We start from the raw sequence: 26,393 nt of genomic DNA, 5'->3' as shown, positions 1-26,393 counted from the left end.
AAACCCACGCAGACACAGGGCGAATGCACAGACTCCACACAGGCAGTGACCCAAGCTGGGAATCGTACCTGGGACCCTGGAGCTGTGAAGCAACTGTGCTAACCACTATGCTACCATGCTGAGGTAATAAGGAAATAATAAGGTAATAAGGTTTAAAAACAAATGAAATAAAATAGAGATGGAGGGCCAGGTGATGCATTGTTCCTGCATGATGTTGGACCCATTGTGGTTCTCAGTGAGCACATCTGTAGTAAGTGTTGGTTGCTTGAGGAACTCCAGCGCAGAGTTGATGAGCTGGATTCTGAGCTTCGGATGCTGCGACACATCAGAAAGGGGGAGAGATACCTGGAAACCGTGTTACAGGAGGCCGTTGCACCCCTTAGATTAAATACCATGAATGTGGCCAGTGGTCAGGAGGGTGTGGCTGCGAGAGAGGCAGGTAGAGGGATCCAGGAGGTTGGGTTGCAGGAGCCTCGGTCCCTGAACTTGTCCAAAAGGTTTGAGATTCTTGCTCCTTGTGTGGACAGGAACAGGAACTGCAGGGAGGATGAGCAAACTGACCATAGCACCGTGGTACAGAGTGGGGGGAAAAAAAAGAAATGTAGTCATAATTGGGGATAGTGTAGTTAGTGGAATTGTCACTGTTCTGGACCAGGATCAAGAATCCCGAAGGTTGTGTTGCCTGTCTGGTGCTCGGGTTCGGAATATCTCATCTAGGCTGCAGAGGAACTTGGAGTGGGAGGGTAAAGATCCAGTTGTCGTGGTCCACGTAGGTACCAACGACATAGGTAGAACAAGAACAGAGGTTTTGCTAATGGAATATGAACAGTGAGGAGCTAAATTAAATGTATTTTATTACAAACATATCAGGAAACATACTCCCCAGCAACCAACAATATAGTCTGTACAAATTTTTACCCTTTTCACACCTCCCATGTGATGAACAGCTTCTCAAACACGGTCACAAACATCCCCCACCTTTCCTCCAACCCCTCTGTAGAACCCCATACCTCATATTTTATCTTCTCTAACCACAGGAAGTCGTACAGGTCACCCAACCAATCCGCAACCCCGTGTGGCGATGCCGACTGCCAGTCCAGCAAAATTCTTCACCGTGCGATCAGAAAGGCGAAGGCCACGGCATCGGCCTTCCTCCTCTCCTTGAGCTCTGGCTTCTCTGAAACCCCAAATATCGGCACCAAGAGGTCCGGGTCCACCTCCTCCTCCACTATCCTGGCTAAGACCGTGAACATTCGTCCCCAGAATATTCCCAATTTCACAAGCCCAATACATGTGCATGTGATTCGTGGCCTCCACCTATACTTCTCACACTCATCTGCTACCCCCTGGAAGAACCCACTAATTCCCGCCCGAGTCGTATGCACCCTGTGCACCATTTTAAACTGTATCAGCTTATCCTTGCACAGGAGGTCCCATTTACCCTTCACAGTGCCTCACTCAATTCTCCCCAATTGACCTCCCCTCCCCATTTCTCCTTGATCTTCACCACCCGCTTACCTCCCTGCCCCCCCCCCCCCCCCCCTTCCACCCCCTTGTATGTATCTCCAATTCTTCCCTCCCCTTCCACATCCGGAAGCAGCAGTCGCTCCAGCAGGGTGTATCCCGGCAACCTAGGAACCCCCTCCAGACATTTTGCGCAGTTTCTAACCTGCAGATGTCTGAATTCACTCCGCCTCAGCAGCTCTACCCTCTCCCTTAACTCCTCCAGACTGGTGAACACTTTCTCCAAATACAGATCCCTCACCTTGGCCAGCCCCACGTCCCTCCACTTCCTGTATACATTATCCATCCCCGCACCCCCCCCCCCCCCCCCCCCCCCCCCCCCCATTCAAACCCATGTTTCTCACACAGCGGCATTAACACCGACATCCCTTCACCCTAAAATGTCTCCTCAACTGATTCTATCTCTTCACCGTGGACTGCGCCACCGGGCTACCTGGATACTTACTTGGAGTCATTGGCAACGCTGCCGTCACCATAGTCTTCAGATTATGCACCTTATAAGATTTCTCCTCCATCCTAATCAACTCTACCCCTTCTCGTTTCCACCATCGCCGCACCTTATCCACTTTCGCCGCCCAATAATAAAGCAGGTTTGGCAACGCCAACCCCTCCTGCTGCCTTCTGCCTCTGTAGCAGGGTCCTCCCGACCCTCGGCACCTTCCCGCCCATACAAAGTCCGAAATGGAGGAGTTAAATTAAAAAGCAGAATCAAAAAGGTTACTAATCTCTGCATTACTACCTGAACCACGAGCTAATTGGTACAGGGTCAATAAGATTAAGGAGGTAAATGCATGGCTCAAAGTTTGGAGGAATGGGTTTGAATTCATGGGACGTTGGCACCAGTACAAGAGAGGAAGAGGGGACCTGTTCCGATGGGACGGTCTTCACCTGAGTCATGCTGGGACCAGAGACCTGCTGAATGTTATAACTAGGGCTGAAGATAGGGATTTAAACTAAACAGTGAGGGGGGTTCAGTTGAATAGAGAATCAAAGTTAAAGGAGAAGGTAGAAGTGCAGGTTAGTGACGAGGACTTTAGACTAGTTAAAAGAACCGAGGCCTCAGGAGAGGTTTGTAAAGTTTTCAGAATGCATAATAGAACAGAGTATAGAAGGTGGCAGGAATCTAACCTCAGTCAGAGCAAAAACGGTGACAAGGATGAGAAGGGAGGTGGTCAATGCAGAACTGAGGGTGCTGTACCTAAATGCGTGCAGTATACAGAAAAAAACACATGGAAGCGATGAGGAAGGAAATGGGGGCGGTATTGAAAGTTCTGGTGGTGAAGGCGATTGCCCCCGTGAGGGCAGCGGTATTGAGTGCAGTAGTGGAGGAGCGGAGCAAGGTGAGTCGCTGAAGGAAGTGGAAAAGACATTATTGCAGCAGAGTGATCAACTTACCTCGATGGGGAAGTAGATGCGGAAGGTGATAGTGATCAACGAGGGTCTGCGAGCCAAAATGGACGACTTGGAAATCAGATTCCGGTGACAGAATCTGAGGATTGTGGGTTTGCCCGAAGGATTGGAAGGTCCGAGGCTGACTGAGTATTTTGCCACAATGCTGGCGAAGCTATTGGGGGAGGACAACGATCCCTCCCGATATGAATTGGATTGGGCTCATCGGTCGTGGTGGCCTGTAACAGAGAGTGAGCCACCAAGAGTAGTGACTGTATTTTTTCACTGCGTGCTGGTGTATGTGCTAAATGAGCCAACATTGTATATATTTGGACAAGGGAAGAGATGGGACTTTCATTTGCAATGATGGTTCTTTGGGGCTTGGGTGTGTATGCGGGGGTTTTGTGCTAAAGGGGATTTCTTTGTTTTCCTGGGGCCGGGCAGGGGCCTCCACACTGGCCAGTTTAAGCCAGCCACTGAACGGAAGTGAGGTGGGGGGAGGGGCTGCAGCCATCGGAGCCTGGCAGAACAGGTTCCGATGAGTCTAGCCGGGGTGGAAAGTTGGGGGGGGAAGGAACAGAGGTTGGGGGGATGAGGTTTATAAGAGGAAGTGGAGGGGAGGAGTCGGAGGGTGGGGGGGGGGGGGGGGGGGAGGTTTACAATTCATGGGTGTCATTTACGGTACTCTTTCGGGGATTGGATGGCATCGAATGTTAGGGGGAGGGGGTGTGGCCTCTGGACTCTATAGATCAATGGTGACCATAGGCAATTCCTGATTCCTTTTTCTTTTTCCTTTGTTTTTCCCCCTGTGGGAGGGTTTGTTTTATTTGATGCTTATATTGTCAGGTGGGCCGTTGTTTGGGGTCATGGGAGGATGGGATCGTTGTTGTTAATAAGGGGATTGACTTTGTATTTGTTACCATTTACTGTTTGTTGGTGGGGTGTAAATTCTGAAGAAAATGTGAAAATGGAGAATAAAAACATTTTACAAAATTCATCTGCCATTTCCTTATTTCCTATTATTAATCCCCCAGTCTCACTCTTTAGAAGACCAACACTCACTTTAAGTATTCTCTTCATTTTTAAATACTTGTAGAAATTCTTTTTATATTTCTAGCTAGCTTTCGGTCCTTGTACAATTCAGATGAAGGCCATCCCAACAGTACAGCTCCCACTTTCCCCTGTACTAGTCCCAGTGCCCCATGAATTGAAATCCCATTTCTCCCACACCAATCTTCAAGGCACACATTCAATTCCCTAGATGTTTTATACCCTACACCAATTTGCTCATGGCTCAGGTAATAATCCAGTGATTACCACCTTTGAGGTACTGGGCCGGAGGGTCCCGGCGTAGCGGAGTGGCGCCAACCACTCCGACGTCGGGTCTCCCCAAAGGTGCGGAATTCTCACCACCTTTGGGGGCTAGGCCCGCGCCAGAGTGGTTGGCGCCACACCGACTGGCGCCAAAACCGGCGCCAACGGCCTTTGACGCCCGCCGCCCGGGCTGGCCGAAAGGCCTTCGCCGGTTCGCGCATGCGCTGGTGCGTCACCATCGGCGCATGCACGGTAGGGGGGTTCTCTTCCGCCTCTGCCATGGTGGAGGCTGTGGCGGCGGTGGAAGAAAAAGAGTGCCCCCACGGCACAGGCCTGCCCACCGATCGGTGGGCCCCGATCGCGGGCCAGGCCACTGTGGGGGCATCCCCCGGGGTCCGATCGCCCCGCGCCCCCCCCCCCCCCCCAAGGACCCCGGGGCCCACTCGCGCCGCCAATCCCGCCGCTACCAGCAGTGGTTGAAACCACATGGCGGGAGAGGCCTCTCAGCGGTGGGACTTCGGCCCATCGCGGGCCGGAGAATCGCCGCGGGGGGCACGCCGATCGGAGCGATTCCTGCCCCTGCCAATTCCTGGGTGGTGGTGAATTCCGGCCACGGCGGGGGCAGGATTTTTTCCGGTCCCGGGTGATTCTCCGACCCTGCGGCGGGGTAGGAAAATTTCACCCCTGCTTTTTAATTTAGTCCTTTGCTGTTCATACTCCCCAAGCAGAACCTTGACAACTGGATGTTGTCCCACCCTCTGCAAATTATTCTTTTGCCCCGAGATGTACCAAACTCTCGAACAAAGTATCCAGGTAACTTCCGCCCTCCCTGCTATATTGCAGTGTCTAGTTCAGCGTCCATCCCCGAGTCAAAGTTCTTCAAGATACTTACCGAAGACAGATGCCCTTGGACCACATTGGTGCCTACCAGTACCCACACCAACAGCTGCAATATATCACCTGCCCAGTCACCTTTACAGTGTTCTAATTAACCAATTAATTATTTTAATTAAATTTGAATCAATATCTCTAGTCCTGCTTGAACTTATATTTTCATTGTTTATTAAGTCCAACTGGTTAACTTGCAACTGCTCTCTGAAATGGCCTAGCTAGCCTCCCACTTGTATCAAATCACTAGGGACAGCATGGTAGGATAGTGGTTAGCACAGTTTCTTCACAGCTTTGATTCCCGGCTTGGGTCACTGTCTGTGCGGAGTCTGCATGTTCTCCCCGTGTCTGCGTGGGTTTCCCCCGGGTGCTCCGGTTTCCCCCCACCGTTCAGAAATGTGCATGTTAGGTGGATTGGCTATGCTAAATTGCCCTTAAGTGTCCAAAAAAGGTTGGGTGGGGTTACTGGGATAGAGTGATAGTGTGGGCTTGGGTAGGGTGATCTTTCCAAGGGCCGGTGCAGATTCGATGGGCCGAATGGCCTCTGTCTGCACTGTAAATTCTATGAAACTACATTAAGAAAACATGAAACAAACAGGCCACACAGCTTGCACCTAGAATTCTGACATAATAAAGGTGCACCCAGCCCAGTTGACCCCATAAGGTTTTCCTTACTAAGATCATCAATGACATAGAAGTGAAGAGGGTCAATAATAATAATCTTTGTCACAAATAGGTTCACAAAAACACTGCAATTAAGTTACTGTGAAAAGCCCCGTCGCCACATTCCGGCGCCTGTTCGGGTACACAGCGGGAGAATTCAGAATGCCCAAATTACCTAACAGCACATCTTTCGGGACTTGCGGGAGGAAACTGGAGCACCCAAAGGAAACCCATGCAGACACGGGGAGAATGTGCAGACTCTGCACAGACACTGACCCAAGCCGGGAATTGAACCTGGGATCCTGGCGTTGTAAAGCAACAGTGCTCACCAGAGCCGCCTGTTCAGTCCAGGTCCTGCCTACAAATTTGAAATTGGCATCTTAAATGTAATAATGTTTGGATCACTCCTAGTGCCATCTGCTAGTGAGTATAAAGACAGGAGGATAAAGTAGATGAGTCCATTGCTGCATGGATGGTGCAGGGAGGGAATGGTTTAGATTCCTGGCACATTGGGACAAGTCAAACGAGAGGGTAGATAGGTTGCAGCTGATAAGCCAGGACCAACGTCCTTGCAGAACGGTCTGTTGGGGGGGGGGGGGGGTGGGGGGGGGGGGGGGGGGGAGAGCGAACCAGAAGTTCAGAGTAAAAGTTAAGTTCACAAAAAACTTGCATTAGATAGTACTAGAATTTGAAACAGTAGGTACTGAGTGAGATCAGGATAAGATAAAATGCATAAGACCTGAATTATATTTACTGTGGATGTATGTAAAGACTTATATTGTGGGAAATAAGTTTGGTTAGACCTATGGAACAAGAAAAAAGTACCACTAAATTTCTTGGTGTATTCCATAGGCCACAAAACAGTGGGAATACATAGAGGAAGAAATACGCAAGGAAAATTCTAGACAGGTGTAAAATCTATAGAGCAGTTACAATGGGGGATTAATTATTCTGCCCCCGCCTACATCAATGGCTCCGAAGTGGGGATGGTCGATAGCTTATGTTCCTGGGGGTCACCATCACCAACAACATGTCCTGGTCCACTCAAGCTGATGCAATAGTCAAGAAAGCCCAACAACGTCTTTACTTCTTATGAAAGCTAAAGAAATTCAGCATGTCGGCATCGACTCTCACAAACGTCTACAGGTGTGCCATAGAGAGCATCCTATACGGCTACATCACAGCTTGGTATGGCAACTGCTTGGCCCAAGATCACAAGAAACTGCAGACTGTGGTGAACTCAGCCCAACGCATCACACAAGCTTGCCTCCCTCCCATTGATTCTGTCTGCACCTCCTGTTGCCTCAGGAAGGCAGACAGCATTGTCAGAGACCCCTCGCACCCAGACGTTGTACTCTTCCAGACCCTTCCATCAGGCAGAAGATACAGAAGTCTGAAGACCCGCACATCCAGTTAGAGGAACAGCTTCTCCCCCACAGCTACTAGAGGCCTCAACAACTCTCCCTCGAACTGATCTGTTCCCTGTAAGACACTATTCATGACGCCCTATGCTGCTCTTACTCATGTTGTATTTGCTTTGTTTGACCCTTGTTCCGCACTGTAACCAATTACGTATTTGTCAATGTACTTTGTCGATTATTGTTTTTGTCTACTGTGTATGTACTGTGTACGTTCTCTTGAAAAATATTTTTCACTCTACTTTGGTACATGTGACAGTAAATTAATCCATCAATAGTAACAGTGGAAAGGACAGAGAAGCTGAACAGTTTCTGAAGTATATTCAGAAGATATTTTGAAATCTGTAAGGGAACCAAGGACTGCATTTAAAGAGGTGGTTTGGGCACAGTTGACATTCATTCTGAGGGGGAAGAGAAGGACAATGTCAGTGCTCCCTGGGTGACAAAAAAGATAAAGGATAAAGTAAGATGAAGAAGAAAAAGCGTTCACATGACATATGCCAAATTCATAATGTAAATGAGAACAAGGCTGAATACTGAAAGTTCAGAGGGGAAGAGAAAAATGAAATAAGTGAGGTAAAGAGAATGAAGAGGCTGACAGGCAACATAATTGGGAATCCAAAAGTATTCTACGGGGATTAAAATGATAAAAGGATGGTAAATGGAGGAGTGGGGCTAATTTGTTCCAAAAGAGAGATTTAGTGATGCACAGGGTTTGGCAAAGGTACTAAATGTGTACTGTGCATCTATATATACTAAGGCAGAAGATGCTTTCAAAATCATATTGAAAGCAGAAGCATTTGAGACATCGGATGGGCTAAAAATTGGTAAAGAGGAATTAGAAAGGCAGGCTGTACTTAAACGTTGATAAGTCACCAGAACCAGGAGGAATGCCATCGAGGATAGAGAGAGAAGTTAGGGTAGAAATTGTGGAGGCACTTGGCATAATTTTTGCATCTTTCTTAGGTACAAGGGTCTTAGAGGACCGAAGGATTGCAAATGTTACAGCGATGTTCAAAAAAGGGTGTAAAGATAATCCCGCAATGATCCATAGAATTCCTACAGTGCAGAAGGTGGCCATTCGACTCATTGAATCTGCACTGACCTTCCAAAAGGGCACCCTATCTCGGCCCACTTCCTTAACCTAACCCTGTAACTCCTTAACCCCACCTAACCAACACATATTTGGACTCTGTGGGGCAATTTAGCATGGTCAGTCCACCGCACCTGCACATCTTTGGACTATGAGGAGGAAACTCACAGACACGGGAGAATGTTCAAAAATTATAGGCTTATCGGTTTAACCATAGTGGTGGGAAAGCTTTTAAACGTATTAATCCAGGACAAAATTAAGCTTCTTGGACAAAAGGTGGATTCATTAAATGCAGCCAGCATGGATTCATTAAGGGCAAATTGCACTTTACCTAAATTGATTGGGCCTTTTGATGCAATAACAAAGAGGACTGATGAGTGTAATGCAGTTCATGTGGTGTGCAAGGACTTCCAAAAAGCATTTGATAAAGTGCTGCATAACAGGCTTGTTAGCAACGTTAAAGCCAATGGAATAAAAGGGACACTGGCAGCATGCATATCAAGTTGGCTGAATGACAGGAACCAGAATAGTGTGAACAGTTGTTTTTCTGATTAGGCACAAATACTTAGCAGGGATCCCCAGCGATTGGTATGAAGAACACTGATCAATTTGTTCTATATTAATAACTTAGGCCTGTGTGCATAGGGCACAATTTCATAATTTGAAGTGCAGTGTCCATAATTGGACACAATACTCCAAGCAAGGCTAAACAAGTGTTTTATAAAGGTTCACCACAACCAGCTTGCTTTTGTACTGTATGCCTCTATTTACAAAGCCCAGATTATGATATGCCTTACAAACCATGGGCGGGATTCTCCCCTACCTGGCGGGGGTCCCGGCATAGGGGAGTGGCGCCAACCATTCCGGCATTGGGCCTCCCCAAAGGTGCGGAATTCTCTGCACCTTTGGGGGCTAGGCCCGTGCCGGGGCGGTTGTCACCATGCCGACTGGCGCCAAAACCGGCACCAGCGGCCTTTGACGCCCGTCGCCGGCCGAAAGGCCTTTGCCGGTTCGCGCATGGGCCGGTGGTGACGTCAGCGGCAGTCACCACCGGCGCATGCGCGCTGGGGGATTCTCTTCCACCTCCGCCATGGTGGAGGCAGTGAGGGCGACAGAAGAAAAAGAGTGCCCCCATGGCACTGGCCCGCCCACCGATCGGTGGGCCCCGATCGCGGGCCTGGCCACCGTGGGGGCACCCCCGGGTCTGATCGCCCCGCGCCCCCCCCCCCAGGACCCCGGGGGCCCGCTCGCGCCGCCGATCCCTCCGCCACCAGAGGTGGTTCGAACCTCGGCGGCGGGAGAGGCCTCCCAGCGGCGGGACTTCGGCCCATCGCGGGCCGGAGAATCGCCGCAGGGGGCTCGCCGATCGGCATGGGGTGATTCCCGCCCCCGCCAATTCCCGGGCGGCGGAGAATTTCTGCCACGGCGGGGGCGGGATTTTCGGCGGCCCCGGGCGATTCTCCGACCCTGCATGGGGTCGGAGAATTTCGTCCCATGTTCTCAACCTGTCCTGCCACCTTCAATGATATGTGTACCTATAACCCCACATCTCTCTGCATCTATGCCCCATTTAAAATTGTATGCTTTCTTTTATATTGCTGTTCCTCTTTTTGTTCCCTTCTATAGTATGTTGTTTCACACTTCTCTGTATTACAGTTCATTTGCCACATGTCCACCTTTTCCACCAGCCTATGACCTCTTGAAGTCTATCACTATCCTCACAGTTCATAATTCATAAGTTTCGGACTTTGAGGAGGAAACTCCCAGACACAGGAAAATGTTCAAAAATTATAGACTTGTCGGTTTAACCATAGTTGCACTGCACTTTAGGCAGAATGTGAAGATTTTCGAGAAGGTGCAGGAAAAGTTTATAAGAATGGTTGCAGGGATGAGGGACATGAAGGAATTGGAGAAACTGCAGTTGTTCAGAAGGTTCGGAATCAAAATTCTGAGGGACTTGGACAAATAGGCAGAAATTGTTCTCATTGGCAAAAGGGTTGAGAACCATAGAATCCCTACAGTGCCGAACGGCACAATTCAGCCCATCAAGTCTGCACCAACCCTCCGAAAGAGCATCTAACCAGATCCACACCCCTGCCCTATCCCTGTCACCCTGCCCATTGATCATGGCAAATCCACCTAACCTGCATATCCTGGGACTGAGAGAGGAAACTGGAGCACCCGGAGGAAGCCCACAGACACGGGGGAGAACATACAAACTCCACAGTCGCCCAAGGCTGGAATTGTCCCTGGTGCTGTGAGGCAGCAGTGCTAACCACAATGCCACTGTGCTGCCTGAAGGTTATTGATTTAAGGTGAATGGCAAAAGAACCAAAGGCAACACGTGAAAGTGTTTCTTTTACTCAGTAAGTAGTTTGGATCTGGAATGCACTGTCTGCGAGTTAGATGAAAACGGCTTCAACTGTGGCTTTCAAAACGATATTGAATAATTATCTTGAGTGCTTAATTATACACATTGCTACCACTGTGCATCAGTGGTGAAGTAAAACAGTGGATGGAGTGCCAATCAAGCAGGCTGCTTTGTCCTGGATGATGTTGAGCTTCTTGACTGTTGTTGGAGCTGCACTCGTCTAGACTGTGGAGACTGTTCCATCACACTCCTGACTTGTGCCTTGTAGATGGTTGGCAAGCTTTGGGGAGTCAAGAGGAGAGTTGCGTTGCAGATTTTCCAACCTTTGACCTGCTCTTGTTGTTCAGTTTCTGGTCAATGGTAACCCCCAGGATGCTGATACTGGAGGATTCATCGACGGTAATGCAACTTAATGTTCAGGGGAGATAATTAGATTATCTCTTGTTGGAGATGGTCATTGTCAGGCACTTGTGTGGTATGAATGTTACTTGCTATTTATCAGCACAAGCCTGAATATTGTCCAGGCCTTGCTGCATATGGACACAGACTTCTTCAGTATCTGAGGAGTCATGAATGGGACTGAACATTGTGCAACCATCAGAAAGCATCCCCACTTCTGGCCTTATGATGGTGGGAAGGTTATTGATAAAGAAGCTGAGGAATCCCTGATGTGCCTGGACTGAGATGATTGCCCTCAAACAACATTCGTGCTAGGTATGACTCCAGCGGAGAGGATACCCATTGACTTCAGTTTTTTGAAGGCTCTTTCGAGAAAGATTTAAAAAAAAGAACATATTCATATCTTTATATCACTACACAAAGACATATCATGTTCTAAGTAAATATGATCAAAATTCACCATACCTGCCTTGGGAGACATTGAAGGTGTACACGAGGACACATGATCTTGTCCAGATCACAAGGAGGCACAATTATTACACCTCTAGATTACAGTGCTACATAAATAGATTTGGAAAGCGTGAGGCAACTTCCATATAAGTAAGACATTCTCACTTCTTATGAATGTGAAAATCGTTTATTGTCACAAGTAGGCTTCAAATGAGGTTACTGTGAAAAGCCCCTAGTCAGCACATTCCGGCGCCTGTTTGGGGAGGCTGGTACAGGAATTGAACCGTGCTGCTGGCCTGCCTTGTTCTGCTTTCAAAGCCAGCGATTTAGCCCTGTGCTAAACATCCCCGGTGTGACTGTGTCACTGAACCCAAGACAGTGTCTACAGCAGACCCAATTCAAAACTATTATCTATCTCTTCCCGGAGTCTCCCTCAACCAATTACGCATCAGCTTCTTGTTTGCCATTACAAGATTTTAGCTTTATTGAACAGAAAACGTCATTTTGCTCGTTTTCTTTTGAGCCACTTATGATCAAAGCGAGAATTGGGAGATCAGGCTGCCTTCATGTTCATGAATACTTCGGACTGATCTTGCACACCTTCTTATGCACTACATCCAACCTCTCAATCTAACTACCCAAATGAAGTCTGACCTCAAATCAGAGATATTTTGTCCCACATAGGTTTCCTCTTCTCTGCATTTCCTTGTTGAAATCAAGATTCACTGCACTTTCTCCTTTTCTAATTCATTCTTAACTCCAAAATCACTCAGTTTTTCTCCCTTTCCATTACTAGACTCAAGCGTTACATCACTTAATTGTAGTCATCTCTTCTAAACATTATCAATCATGGCTCTTATCTGGGCTTTCCAATTGAAAAAATCCTTTTCATACCAGTTCAAAGGAGACAAATGTAAGTAAGTAATACACAGTGTACATATTGCATTTTATTTTGCAAGGATGAGAACCATGAATTTTCAATGCCAAATTGCTGCTTAAAATGTTGGGCTGTCAAAACAAATAGTCATTTATCTGTTTTTTTTTAAAAAGGTACTTATCTCAGAGTATCATTTAGGTTGTAATTGTCATATGTAAAACATATTAGATATTGAAAAAAAAGAAATTACGTCAAAGGCATTTAAGTGTACATTTCATATTGGCACAAAGTAAAGCAGCAACTGTTTTAAAAAATCAGAAATTAAGACATAATTGTAAGGGAAACATTTTATCAACATCTACTAACAGATATATTAAAAGCCTAAAAGTACCACTGCACCTGTCTAAGAACAGTAAAAGGGACTGCTTAGTCCATGGACATTCTAAAAGATTTGGTAGCACCATTAAGCTTTTGTGCCAACCACTAAACTTAACAGTTGACAGGACTGTAAAGCTCTAGGGGTAGGAATTCAGTTCAGTGCAATGCTTTATATTCCACTCTTATGTTATTCTCAGATCGTAATGTCATTGCAGCAACATTAATTAGTCAATATGGCTTTTACAGTCAAAGCTGACAATGGCCTGTATTCAAATGCAAGCTGTGCAGAATATGCATGGAATGGAGTCTCTGTTTCCCTCATCTGTAGCATATATTTCTACCATAATTCTAGACATATAATGCACAGAAGGGACATCAGGCCTATTTTCCAAAGTATAACAGTGCATGTTATATGCAAATATTGTTCCAAGGTCCATTACTAAAATTTCACATTTTATGCACACCTGGATTGTGCACCCATTTTCAAATGTAAAATGGTGTCAACATAAGCAAAACAAATTTCTCGTATCTGAATGATATGCTGAGTAGGTGACTCCCAGTCTTGCTATTGGCCATATGCTACAGGCTTGACCCATTAACTGTCTTTTGGGATTGGTTCTGGTGGTTGTGGCTTCTTTTGGCTAACCAATCGCATCTTTTCTCGAATATGTTCTGCTGTTGAGGCCATGTCACTTGGGCTTCCAAAGTACTGTTCAGTTCTGTAAAATAAATATTGAGAATACATTTAAATGTGGAAAAGCAGAATTACTGAAACACAATATAGCAAACACCGAAAATAAACCACAATTATGTTTAGTGAGGAATTCTGAGTGATTGTTAGTAATTTTGCCCAGGATGATTTCAAACGTGTATGAATTTCCCCATCTCCACCTTAACACAGTCAATTGAAATTAATTCCTCAGTTCTTGTAAAGAATGCATCATTTATCTGGTTCTATCCTCTCCAAACTGCCTGGAAGAGAAAATCTGTTGGGGCACAGAGCGTAAACATGCATCTTATAATTTTATAAGATGAACGAGGCACAACCTATATTAAGAAGAAAATCCTTTTCACATTTAACTTAAATTTGTTGGATCATATCCTATCTAGGCGACAACAGGTAATAAAGAAGGCAAATGGAATTCTGGTCTTTATAGCTAAAGGGATAGAGGGCGGAATTCTCCGCTCCCGGGAAAAGTCGGGAAGGCCGTCGTGAACTCGGCCGAGTTTCACGACGGCCTTGGAGGCCGCTCCTCTCACCGTATTCACCCCCACCCGGGGGGGGCTAGGAGCGGCGCTCCGTTATTCTCGGCGGCCGGACCATTAAGGCGGCGCGCCGAGAATGATGCGACGGCGGCGCCTATGTGATGTCAGCCGCGCATGCGCAGGTTGGCCGGCTCCAACCCGCGCATGCGCGGCTGACGTCACGACGGCTGATGGCTCAAACCCGCGCATGCGCGGTGGCCGTCTTCCCCTCCGCTGCCCCGCAAGACGTGGCGGCTTGATCTTGCGGGGCGGCGGAGGGGAAAGAGTGCGTCCTGTTGAGACGCCGGATCGACGATCAGTGGGCACTGATCGTGGGCCAGTCCCCTCCCGAGCACGGCCGTGGTGCTCACTCCCCTCTCCGCCCCCCACAAGCCACAAACGGGCCTTTGGCGCCCATGTTCACGACGGCAGCGACCAGGTGTGGTTGCCGCCGTCGTGAAACGGTCGCGAACGGCAGGCCGCTCGGCCCATCCGGGTCAGAGAATCGGCGGTCGCCGTGAAAAACGGCAAGCGCCAATTCTTTCGAGCGGGGGGTGGGAGAATCGCAGGGGGGGCGCCAGGGGGGCGTGAAGTGAGTCGCCCGGCCCTCCCGCGATTCTCCCACCCGGCGTGGGGAGCGGAGAATCGCGCCCAGAGTATAAAAGTAGGGATGTGTTGCTACTCTATAAGGAATTGGTGAGACTCCACCTGGAGTACAGTATTCTGTTTCTGTCCCTTTATTTGAGGAGGGATGTAGTTGCATTCGAGGTAGTTCAGAGGAGGTTCACGAGATTAATTCCAGAGATGAGGGATTTGTCCTATGAAGAGAGATGGAGCAGTTTAGGCCTATACTCTCTCGAGTTTAGAAGAATGAGAGACCAGTCTCAAGGGGCTGGATTGCCTACTCCTGCTCCTAGTTCTTATATTATGTTCAGGCAGATTAATATACATTGCCACAGCAAACCTAACTTCTTTTGTACAATCTTAGCGATTCATATTAATGAGAAGTTATCAGATCATAAGCATCTGGAAAATTAAAGTTGGTTTCACATAACATACTGATCACAATAGAGTGCATAACCTATAATACCTAATGAGCTCTGTGCTACAGTGAAGAATGCTAATGCTGAAATCTAGAACACTTTAATTTCTGAGTATGTTACCCAGTATCGGCATCAGGTGTTCCCAAGTACAGTTATAACTGAATGATGGTGCTCTGAAAAAGCCGTGTGACATTGCTCATATGCAGCCCACTCTCAGTTAGCAGATCCATAAATCTTGTTGAAAGTTCAGCTTCTCCACATCTTCTCCCATATTCAACCCTAATTGCCCATCAACCCTGCTCTTGATGAAGTACATTTGTTTCTGGACCCTGACTACATTGAATTTAAAATCTTCCTCTTCAAATTGTTCCATGGCTTTGCACACATTGGGCTGGATTCTTGCTCCCGAGATGCCTGAAGTGCGTTTCCTAATGGGATGGAGAATCGTGAGCTGGGGGAAAATCAGGTTTGGTGCCGCACGACCCCCTGCTGGTGCCAGGATCGAGATTTAAGACCACGTGCCAGTGGGAGCATGCAAATGAATGTGTCTCAATGACACATTTGCATCCATTTAGCGTACCCGGCACCAGAGTCTCCGGCTCTTCGTGATACTCTGGTTCCCTGGGCCAGGAATCACATGGCAACAAATCACTTCTTTTATTTACCAGTGTAGCCCTGAGGTGGTGGGCCCTTTTGGGGAATTTTTCCCAAGGTCCATCTGAGGGTTCCCACAATGCACTACCTGCCCACCCCTCCTCGACCAGACCCCCAAACATCCCTCCTTTAATAGGGAGAACCTGCAGCCCCCCCCCCCCCTTTAATAGGGAGAACCTGAGGGGTCTGGACACAGGTCACGGCTTTTTTAGTTTGAGGAATGGACACGTGGAAATTCCAGCAAGTGCATTTATTTTCACTGCCTCTGTCTGGTCTGCTCTATAGCTTCTAGTCAGGGGTCTCTTTTCTGGGGGGTGGGGGTGGGCCTTTAGTCAGGGGGTCTCTGTGGGAAGGTCCTTTTAGTTAGGGGTCCCGGGGGGTGGGGCGTGGGGCACCATCATACTTGGGGGAAGGGGTAGGGGACCTGGGAATCCAGGGATGGGGATTGCTTTGTGGTGCTATCTGGCTGCCCGCTCAAAATGACAGCCCAATAGAGGCTTGTATTCCTCGCCATGCGTAAATTTGCATGACCAAGGGATATGGAATTACATCTTGATTTGCGCTCTCTGGGGGATTGTAAATCAGCTGCTGCAATTCTCCTCCAGCGGGAAAACATAGTCTCCCAAGCAGAGAATTCACCCCCTTATCTCTACAATGTGCTTTATACCCACTCTAACACCCTTTAGCGCTGCAATTCTGGCCTTTTTCCATTACTTCCTGTTAACATTGGTAGCAGAGCTTTCAACTGCATTGGTTTCCCTCTCTGGAATTCTCTGCGTAAGCCTCTCTTCCTCTGCAATTTTTAACAAAATTGTCTCCTAATCATCCGATTATTATATATAATTCATTCATTTATTACATAAACCTGTCACATCTTTCATAGAGAAAGCCGTGGAATGTTCTCTACATTAGGGACACCACCAAAATAAAAACTGTGAAAAAACTGATCAGAAAGATACAAATATTTTCTCAATATTATGAAATGCATTAGTGATCATTAGATGATAATAACTTCCCAAATTGGCTGTATGGATAACATGCACAGATAAATATCAACAATGCAAAACCGTACCCATCTGGGTAAATCACAGGCACTGTTAGTCTATCTAATAACGATTTTCCAGTGACTTCAACTTCATCAATTTTTTCTAGAAACTCCTTCCAGGCTTCAGTCTGCTCCTCCAATTGAGAATTATCCTTTAGTATCTGAAGAAAAAAAAATGATAAGTTATGAAACAAAAAGGTAGTTGTATAGCCATGTTCTGAATATAACCCTAGTCAATTCTAAAGAAGAAGAACATGTACGTATTTAGGAAGTCTGTGCCAGAATATTAGATCTGAAGTATCAAGCTGCCCACATATGTAACTTATACTTCAAATGTATAGGTTTTGCTGAAAATATAAAATGTTGTTTACAAAGTGGTGCAATATTAGTTTACTGTGAATTCACTTCACTTTCATCTGCTTATTAAAATACAAGCATGAAACAAACTAGGGTCTTTAAAATTAAACATATCCCTCGCAGCTATGCATACGGAAACAGTCATGACACAACATGATTCTTTAAAAGTAAATTAAAACTGAGCGAAGGCAATTTTAATTGTTAATATTGTAAAAATTGGATAAAAATGAACCATTCTGTGATATGAAAACAGCCTTGATATAAAGGCATAATTTTATTTAAGCCATTGCAATTCATCAAGAAAAATAAACATTTTGGGTAATATTTTAACTTCAAAAATAAACCTGTTTTAGCATTCAGTATAAACCTTGGTAAGTGGCAAGTTTTGTGAACAATTAATTATAAAATAATTCTAATACACAGCTTTTTGTGGGCTTATTTAATTTGAAAGAGTGGGTGTGCTATATATGTGTAGGTGGGACTGGTCATTTTAGTTACTGGTTAGACGTATACTTCTCTTCTCCCCAGTTTGCAGAGTGTTGACTCTTCCTGAATACAAATGGGGATTGGAAATCAATGCACAGACATCAGCCACCATGAACCCTTTAATAAGTATATTCCATTCACACCAATTTAATGGGGTGAACTTACTATCTTGTGCATCAGTTTCTACAAAATGGTTGAATCCAGTGAAACTGAAACTAAGAGAATTTGACCAACCATAGAAAATTGCTGGCAGACATTTACTCAGAAGCAAACGTTTGCAGTTCCTAGCAGTTCCTGTTATACTGAAGTTCCTCCTTCACATAAGAAAAACATTCGTACAAAGTGTTCTTATAATGGCTGAGTAAGCAATTCTTGTACATGATATGCTACAGACTAATACATAACCGGAAAATTCCTTTTAGATCTGAGTGGAGTTAACCTTGATGATATCTAGGCACTACAACTGATCTCAATCCCTCAGGTCAGGAGGAAAATACAATCACACATTTTTTTTTTTTTTTTTTTTTATTATTAAGGGGCAATTTAGCGTGACCAATCCACCTACTCTGCACATTTTTGGGTTGTGGGGGCGAAACCCACGCAGACACGGGGAGAATGTGCAAACTCCACACGGACAGTGACCCAGAGCCGGGATCGAACCTGGGACCTCAGCGCCGTGAGGCGGATGTGCTAACCACTAGGCCACCGTGCTGCCCAATACAATCACACATGCTTCCCATTCCTGATTGGCATTCAGTGGCCCTCTCTATAAAGTGATCAGATAGATAATGACAGAATCAGGCTTGGTTATAATGGCCATACTACATAAAATGTTTACATATTGACAAAGCCCATAAATGGAAGTAAAAGAGTCACCACTTTCAGGACAGCAGTGATGAAGAAAAATACTTCAAACATCTAAACACTTAAGAGGCTAAAAAAGAAAACACAACCTTTTCAGCAGCTAAGTTGAATGTGTAGGCCAAACTCAGTCTGTGAATCCTTTCTTCCGACGTCACTGTAAACTGTTTCCAGACTCTGTTCAGTCTTGGTAGTGTCTCTCCTGATGACCTTGTGGTGCATCGTAGAGATTGGCACAGCACTACTGTGGCCTGCAGCAATTGTCTTCCATAATCATAGGTACTCTGGATACACAGCATCATTAGGTGGGATAAATAAAACAGGCCGATACTTGGATTACTTTTGCATTCTATTCACAGCAATTTATTTTGCTTAAGTTAAAATTAGAAATACTTTTAAAACTGGATTTAAGACATTTTTGGGTAATGACACTATCTTTCAAATATTTTGCTTTATCTAAACAGACACATTGATTAAACAAGCAGAATAATCACAAGTCATTTGCTCACCTAGCTTCAAAGGATAATTCAAATGTGCTAAACTATGAAGAAGCAGCAATGTTCTGCTCACCAAAATTCATGAACAGTGTGCCACCATACATATATGTTTAGTCAGGATGGGAGTTTAAGCAGAAATTATAAATAGGCAGATTAGGTTAAAATTAAACCCAAAGTTTGAGTGCCATCCTTTTATCAGAACTGCGCACTTTCCACTTGTGCTTTCTATATCGAGCTTTCCCAAAATTTAGCTCTGTTCACTGATTTTTCACACACCATTTAGTACTTTCTGACTTAAAAAATCAGATTCAACATGCCTATTTTCCTCCTCCTGAAGTCCCAAATGCTACTCCAAGTGAACAACATTTTCTTCCATATCTGTATTTGCTAGTCACATTATTGTTTCGATGTGTAGGATGACTGTTGGGTGACTGTTTTGATGAACTCTTCCATTTTGTTTGTAAGTATGACCTGGCTCTCTATGATCAGCTACCTCAACTCTCACTTTCATTCCTGTTCTAATACTTTCATGATGATCCAACTAAGTTCAATATAAAATTCAAGAACTGTATCAGCCTTAGCTCAGCAGAAGTGCTCTCATCTCTCAGCCCAAAGGTTGTAGGAACGAGTTTCCTTCTAGGATTTAAGCTCATAATTTAGGTTGAAACCAATGATAGCCATGCTGTTCACAGGTGTGGCCACCCAACAGCCTGGACGATAACATGAAGTTCTTCTTCCGGGTTATATGCCACATATATGTGAGGCCATCCAAAAAAAATGGCAATTGCACATTTAAAAAAAACTCACCATTCGTAACAGCAAAGTTTTTACTAAGAACGTTGGTTGAGACATTGGACTTCAACTGACGGTTATGTGCTGAGCATTCGCACATTCGATGGCTCTCCTCCAGGATACAACCAAATAAGCACTTTTAATCGAATTAGCATGGAAATTCGGACTTATTTCACCCACAATTAAGAAAGGGAAAGAATAGGAACAACAACATGCCAGCAAATGGGACCTCAGGATGCTGCAGAGATGGCAGGAGCGGAGGTAAAGGACACGAACAGCAGGGGGACGAGTCGGTGGACCCACAAGGTGAGGAGTCCCCATCCATGCCGGAGAGAGAAACAGACGACCTGAACAACGGCCTCCCCTCAGTGGCCTGAAGATGGATGGAAGACGTTCCTGACAAGGAACTGATGGCAATGAGGGAGGCGATAAAAGTGGAGATCCAGGTGGCGGTCAAAGTGGCAGTGATGGAAACGTTGGTCACCATGCAGGCAGCGATCGACAGAATGGGGAAGAAGCTGGAAGCTCAGGGGAAGAAGGTCCTAGGGCTGGAAAAGGCATCGACGGACCAGAGCAACAGGATTGTCACTCTGGAGGCCAAAATCAAAAGGTTTGTGACGACCCTGGGGAGCCTGAAGGGGAAGGTCAAAGACCAGGAGAATCAGTCCCGGAGCCAGAATATCCAGATTGTGAGCCTGCCAAAAGGGACAGGGACCCGACGGCCTCTGTGGCTCAGATGCTGGGCAACCTAGTCGGGAGGGACAACTTCCCCAAACCACCTGAGATTGACAGGACACACTGTTTGCTCCGACCAAAGCCCAAGACGGGGAACTGCCAAAGGCAAAAATTGCCAAATTACACCGATCAGGAGAGGATCCTGTGATGGGCAAGGCAGACAAAGGCGAGCAGCTGGGAAGGACATAGAATCTGAGTCTACCAGGACATTGGGGCAGACCTGGCAAAGCGCAGGGCCAAGTTCAACCAGGAAAAATCGGCTCTATACGAAAGCGGAGTAAAATTTGGAATGTTCCCAGCCAGGCTCTGGGTCATTTTCAAAAATAAGAAACATTATTTCAACACCCCGGCTGTGGTGAAAGGCCTGGACAAGGGGCAGGCAATGCAGCATTGAGGATGAAGCAGAGGAGGGGCAAAGGGAAAAAGAACTATGATGGACCCATACTATGTTTGCGCGGATCATTACTGCCTCACTTTGAACAGAAATGCCAGGCCACAGCGAAGGGCGAGGACAGAGAAATGCAGGAGAGGGTGAAGGGAAGACAGTAAAAAGGGGCAAATATCTCCCGTCACCCTGGCTACGTTACAACATTGATACCCATGGTTAAACAGTGCAACAAATTAAGAAAATGTAATGTAATGAAGAATTGGTGCGTCACTGAAGATAATGATGCAGTAGGAAAGTGGAAACAACTTCTGCATGATGGTGTCAGGAATAATGAGGAAAGAACTCACCAGTATTATATATAGCAGAGTTAGAATAAGTTGTTTGACAAACACAGGGTACAACTAAGTATTGCAAGATTATTCTTGGTATTCAATTGTAGACAAGACAATTATGCAGCATAATACATGGAATATGAACAAAACAATATTCAACATTTTTAGTAGATTGACAAACGGAACAAAAAATTCCAAGTGGTAGCAGTAACAAGGACTTAAATAATGCCTTTAATGTGGAAAAATATTCCAAGGTACGTCATGGACACAAAGGGCAACAAAACGAAGAAGTTTGGAGGTGTGACAAAAAGCTTGCTCAAAGAAGTTGGATTTAAGGAGGAGAGAGAGTGGAGAGATGGTGGGGTTGAAGGGACGAATGAGGCAGCTAGTCTCACTGTAATATGCAGCTCCCTGAGCTAACCAAGGCATTGGGATCCATCTCCTTCACCTTGAAGACCTTGGGCGAACCCTATTCAGTGCCGGTCTCCACAAATGGGGACCAGACGGAATGACACTCGTAGGGATTTCTCAGGGATTGCAGTCACCCAGGTGCATGCTCCCTAGGCTGGGTGGTACCTTGGCACTGCTGCTGCCACCTGGGCACCCTGGCACTACCAAGGTGCGAAGCCGGCATTTTTTATTTTTGCAGGAATGATTGGACAGGGAGGGGCCCTGCACAGGGGGGGGGGGGGATTCAGGGATCGCATCTGGGGCTCGTTAAATTGGGATGCCATTTAGAAATAGCGTCCCGACCTCTCCTGCATGGAGGAGTTTCAGCGAGTGGGCTCCTCAGTGCAGGAAATGGGACGAAGTGTGTAATTGGCTGCGCATTCCCAGCTGAAGTCCCATATCTAATCCAAGTCACGTTCGATAGCATTGTGTTTCTCGGCGCTGTGAGTGCTGGGAAACATGCAGCTAAACACGCTCACGATGGGACATAGTTCCTATTTGGTTAAATTAAGCCCTTAGTGAGGGAACTGCAGAATGTCAGACCCAGGCACTAAAGACATTCAGTGCGTAACAAACCAGAATCAGAGAAATGCAGGAGAAGGGCATTTCTCAAAACCCAGCTCCTTAAAGAGTCATTCAGTCAACCATTTTAATACCTCCTTCTTTAATTTGTCCAACTTTTCCTTAAGCCTCTGCAAAGTGCTCTGGGAGATTTTTGTCTGATAACAGCACCAGTTCAATGCTGCTGCATCTTCTTCACATTTGAAAATCTGCTCTTGTTGGCAGCAATAATTATTGAGTAGTTAATTATCTCAAATTCTGTCAGTCAACAGATCATTACTTGCTTCCTTTGTGAATAAGTAGCTGTAGAATTAAGAGCATTGGCATACCTGGGCAACATCAATAAATTTGCGGTGCTTTTCCAGGAGAACTTTGGCTTCCTGTGCATCATCTCCAAGTCTAATATGAGTTTTGAGAAGGGCATCTAATAGTTCACTTAGCCATTCAACTGCCTGTTATAAATGAAGCAAAAGAAAATCACTGTTATTATGTTGCATTCTTTTCCAAGTTCCAGTTTGACATCCCACTAAGTTGACATGCATAAATATTCGTCATTTCCAGATTCTTACTTCAAACCAGTTCAATGATTTACCTGTGCTGCATCTTCCTCACATTTGAAAAGCTGCACCATCTGAAGCATTTTCAATCTTCGCACATCCACCATATCTTCACATCTGCAAGCCCACAAGCACAGAAAGAAAAGGTTATAGCTGCTGATCATTTAATAAGCACATTGTCTCAGTTTGAAGTTCAATCAATAAACTCCAAATTATTTATTCTGGAAATTTAACATAAACCTGTGAAACAAATCAGTTTTTACATATTTACCCATTAAATTAATAGGACTTCCCTGTGGTTCGCACAATAAATATCGAGAGTAATTTAAATCACTTTAAACACTGACATTGTTACAGCAAATCTTAAATTAACATTTCTTACCAAAGTCAATCTGGTATCCTAAGAATATAACTTATACAGCAATTAATTGCGAAATACAAGTATTGTTTAGGAAACATAACTCTATCATTATTGGGGTAAACCTCGATATTTAGAAGTGATATAATCATTAATATGTATGGACAGTTTCTCCAATTGTTTAGCAAAGATCTCTGCAATATTGAAACTCTTAATCTCAGTGATTAGTTCAGCAGTGCAATATGTCCACCAACGTTCACCAAGCTCCAAAGTGATATCCTCCCTCCATTCTTCAGCATCTGCACTGAGCAATTCCTCATCATGTACAGGAACAGCTGCAGGCCATTCAGTCCCTTGAGCCTGTTACAACAGATTTGGTCATGCCAACCCCCCTTTCTGCCTCTGCTTCTGTGGCAGGACCCTCTTCACCCTCAGCACCTTCCCTGCTCACGTAAACTCCAAAATTGCTGCGTCCAGTTTCCGGAAAAAGGTCTTCGGAATTAAAATTGGGAGGGTTAGGAATACAAACGGGAACCTTGGCAGAAGGTTCATTTTTACTACCTGAAGCTCCAAATATCTAAACCTGTCCCTGGCTACCCTAAATGGCAACTTCCCAAGATTGGCTCCCTGACCGGGAACATTCATCAGAAACACCTTACTCTTCCCAACATTCAACTAATAGACCGAGAAGGCCCTGAATCTCGCTCGTATGTCCATAATTCTCCCCATACTCTCCAAAGGGTCTGACACGAACAGCAGCAGATTGTTTGCGTACAGTGACACCTGGTGTTCCCTACTCCCCCTCACAATCCCTGCCACTCTGCTGACCCCCTAAAGGGCCATCGCCAAGGGCTCTATCGCCAGCGCAAATAGCAGCGGCGACAGCAGAAACCCCTGTCTCCACGTCTATAGAGATCACTACCACTAGTACCCGTCCTTTGATGGGGTCATGATCATGTTTAATAACTGCCTAATGTTACTGGAAAGCTGCCTTCCCTTTAAGAAACACGTTTGGTCCTCTGCAACCACTCCCAGAAGGCAGCCTTCTACCCTCCCCACCTCTAACCTGGCCAACACTTTCACATCCATGTTCAACAGTGATATGGGCCTGTATGACCTACACTCCAACAGGTCCTTCCTCTTTATCGGGATTAGCGTGATCGACGCCTGGGTTAGTGTCTCCGGTAGCTCCCCCTTCTCCAGTGTCTTGCCAAACACCCCCAGTAAATGTGGTGCCAACTCCATTGGGAACTCCTTATAGAACTCCGACGGGTAACCGTCTGGCCCCGGGGCCTTCCCCGACTTCATCCCTTGTATACTATCCATCATGTCTCTCAGCCCTAGGGGCTCCTCCAGCCCCTCCCTCCTCTCCTCATCCAGCCTTTGCAATCCCAGCTCATCCAAAAACTGCCCCATATCCCCTTCCTCACTGCCTGGATCGGCCCTATGTAACTTCTCACAATACTCCTTGAACACCTTGTTAATCTTACCTGGCTCTGACATTACCTCCCCCTTCCCTGTCCGTACTTTCAGGATTTCTCTGGACGTGGCCTGCTGCCGTAGCCCACTCGACTATCTCGTCCATCAACCGTCCATATGCCTCCCGTCTCTTTGCATTATGAACGAGGTAACCTCCCCCAAACCACTCCCTACAATGCCTCCCAAAAAGTCTGTGGATATCCCCACATTCTGATTCAACTCCACATAGTCTCTGACCACCAACCACACCATCTCACAGAAACCCTTGTCCGCCAAGAGCCCCAAATTTAATGTCCATCCTGGCCTCTGCTCCTACCTCGAGCTAAATCCGACCTCCAGCCAGTGCGGCGCATGGTCAGAGATCACGATTCCTGCACATATCGGCCCCACCACCCCCACCAATACCTCTTGGCTCATCACGAAAATTTCAATTCTAGAGTATACCTTGTACACATGCGAGAAGGAGTATTCCCTCTCCCTCGGGTTCCTAAACCTCTACGGGTCCACCATTCCCATCCTTTGCTTAAACCCTCCCAGCTCCTTCACCACCCTCAACTTTCCCATTGACTTAGGGCTCGACCTATCCGCCCTCGATTCTAGAATGCAATTAAAATCACCACCCATAATTAACTGATGAGTGTCCAGGACCAGAATCGTTCCCAATAACCCCTTCACAAACCTCATGTTGTCTCAATTCGGCGCATATTCACTAGCACCACTGCCGTCCACTCCAACACCCCGCTCACTATCACATACCTCCAGAACCCGTGTCCCGCACTTCCTTGGCCCCTACAAACCCCATCATTTTGCTCAGCAGCGTGTCCACACCATGCGACTTTGAATCAAACCCTGAGTGAAATACCTGACTCACACATCGCTTTCTCAACCTAACCCGATCCTTTACCCAGAGGTGTGTCTCCTGCAGAAAGACCACCCACTTCAAGTTTCTCAAGTGCACGGAGACCCAAGACCTCTTCACTGGCACGTTCAATCCCCGTACATTCCATGTTACAAACCTTACCGGACGCTTATGCCTTCACTCCCCTCTACTGTCCGCCATCCTCCACTTCCAATTCTACCTCCTTTGATTTTGCCCTGAACTAGGCCCATCCAAGATGGCCTCCTTCTCTGCCCATGACCCCGCTCATTCTCCAACACTGCCATGTCATACCCCCCTCCCCTCCCGCCTCCCCCACCCTTACTTGGCCAACCTCTGTGACCACCTCCCCCACCTCACTTCCATCCACCTGCATTATCTGCTAGCGTGGCAGCTCCTGCCTGAAGGCTCCTCCTATCTACCCCTCCCCGGACCCTTCACTTCCTTGGTCTGTGCAAACGGCTCCCCGTGGACCCCACCCAAAGACAGATCGAAATCCACACGCCACCCCCTCCAAAACGAAAAGCACACAAATGAAAAGAGGGGGAGGAGCAGTTGCCCCCTTACCATCTTGTTGCCCCTGTGCAAATAATCACAACGGCAGTCACCCCACCCGAGACAATGTCCCACACCCTCCGGCCCCACCAATACCCGCAACGTCCGATCTCTGTTGTTCCAGTTCCTTCATCTCCCATTAACATTCAACTCTCCCCAGAATATGTTCTCGAATGAAGCTATTACTCTCTTCTGGGTTTTCAAAATTGTACTCCTGGCCTTCAAAAGTAATCTGCAGTTTCGCCGGGTACCGTACCCCAAACCTGAGCTGCCTTCGGTATCGAACCGCTTTGGCCTCGTTGAAACCGGCATGCCTTTTCGCCAGCTCCGCTCCAAGGGATCCTGTTCCCCTGCCAT

General features: G+C 46.4%; 1 protein-coding gene across 4 annotated transcripts in view; it reads right to left on the bottom strand.

The window, feature by feature from the left end:
* Positions 1–12,436: 12,436 nt before the first annotated feature.
* Positions 12,437–26,393, bottom strand: part of sestd1 (SEC14 and spectrin domains 1) — a 218,177-nt gene continuing 204,220 nt past the window's right edge. For all 4 annotated transcript variants that reach the window (XM_038789283.1, XM_038789284.1, XM_038789285.1 and 1 more), the window contains 5 exons: positions 22,803–22,884; positions 22,540–22,662; positions 18,548–18,739; positions 16,779–16,912; positions 12,437–13,483 (listed from right to left, as the gene is read on the bottom strand). In XM_038789283.1, coding sequence (XP_038645211.1) covers positions 13,360–13,483; positions 16,779–16,912; positions 18,548–18,739; positions 22,540–22,662; positions 22,803–22,884 — 655 coding nt within the window. In that variant the 3' untranslated portion in view covers positions 12,437–13,359. The remainder of the gene's footprint in view (positions 13,484–16,778; positions 16,913–18,547; positions 18,740–22,539; positions 22,663–22,802; positions 22,885–26,393) is intronic.

This window comes from Scyliorhinus canicula, chromosome 2, assembly GCF_902713615.1.
Source record: "Scyliorhinus canicula chromosome 2, sScyCan1.1, whole genome shotgun sequence".
In the NCBI taxonomy this organism is placed as follows: domain Eukaryota; kingdom Metazoa; phylum Chordata; class Chondrichthyes; order Carcharhiniformes; family Scyliorhinidae; genus Scyliorhinus; species Scyliorhinus canicula.
This window is presented reverse-complemented; position numbering and strand designations above follow the sequence as displayed.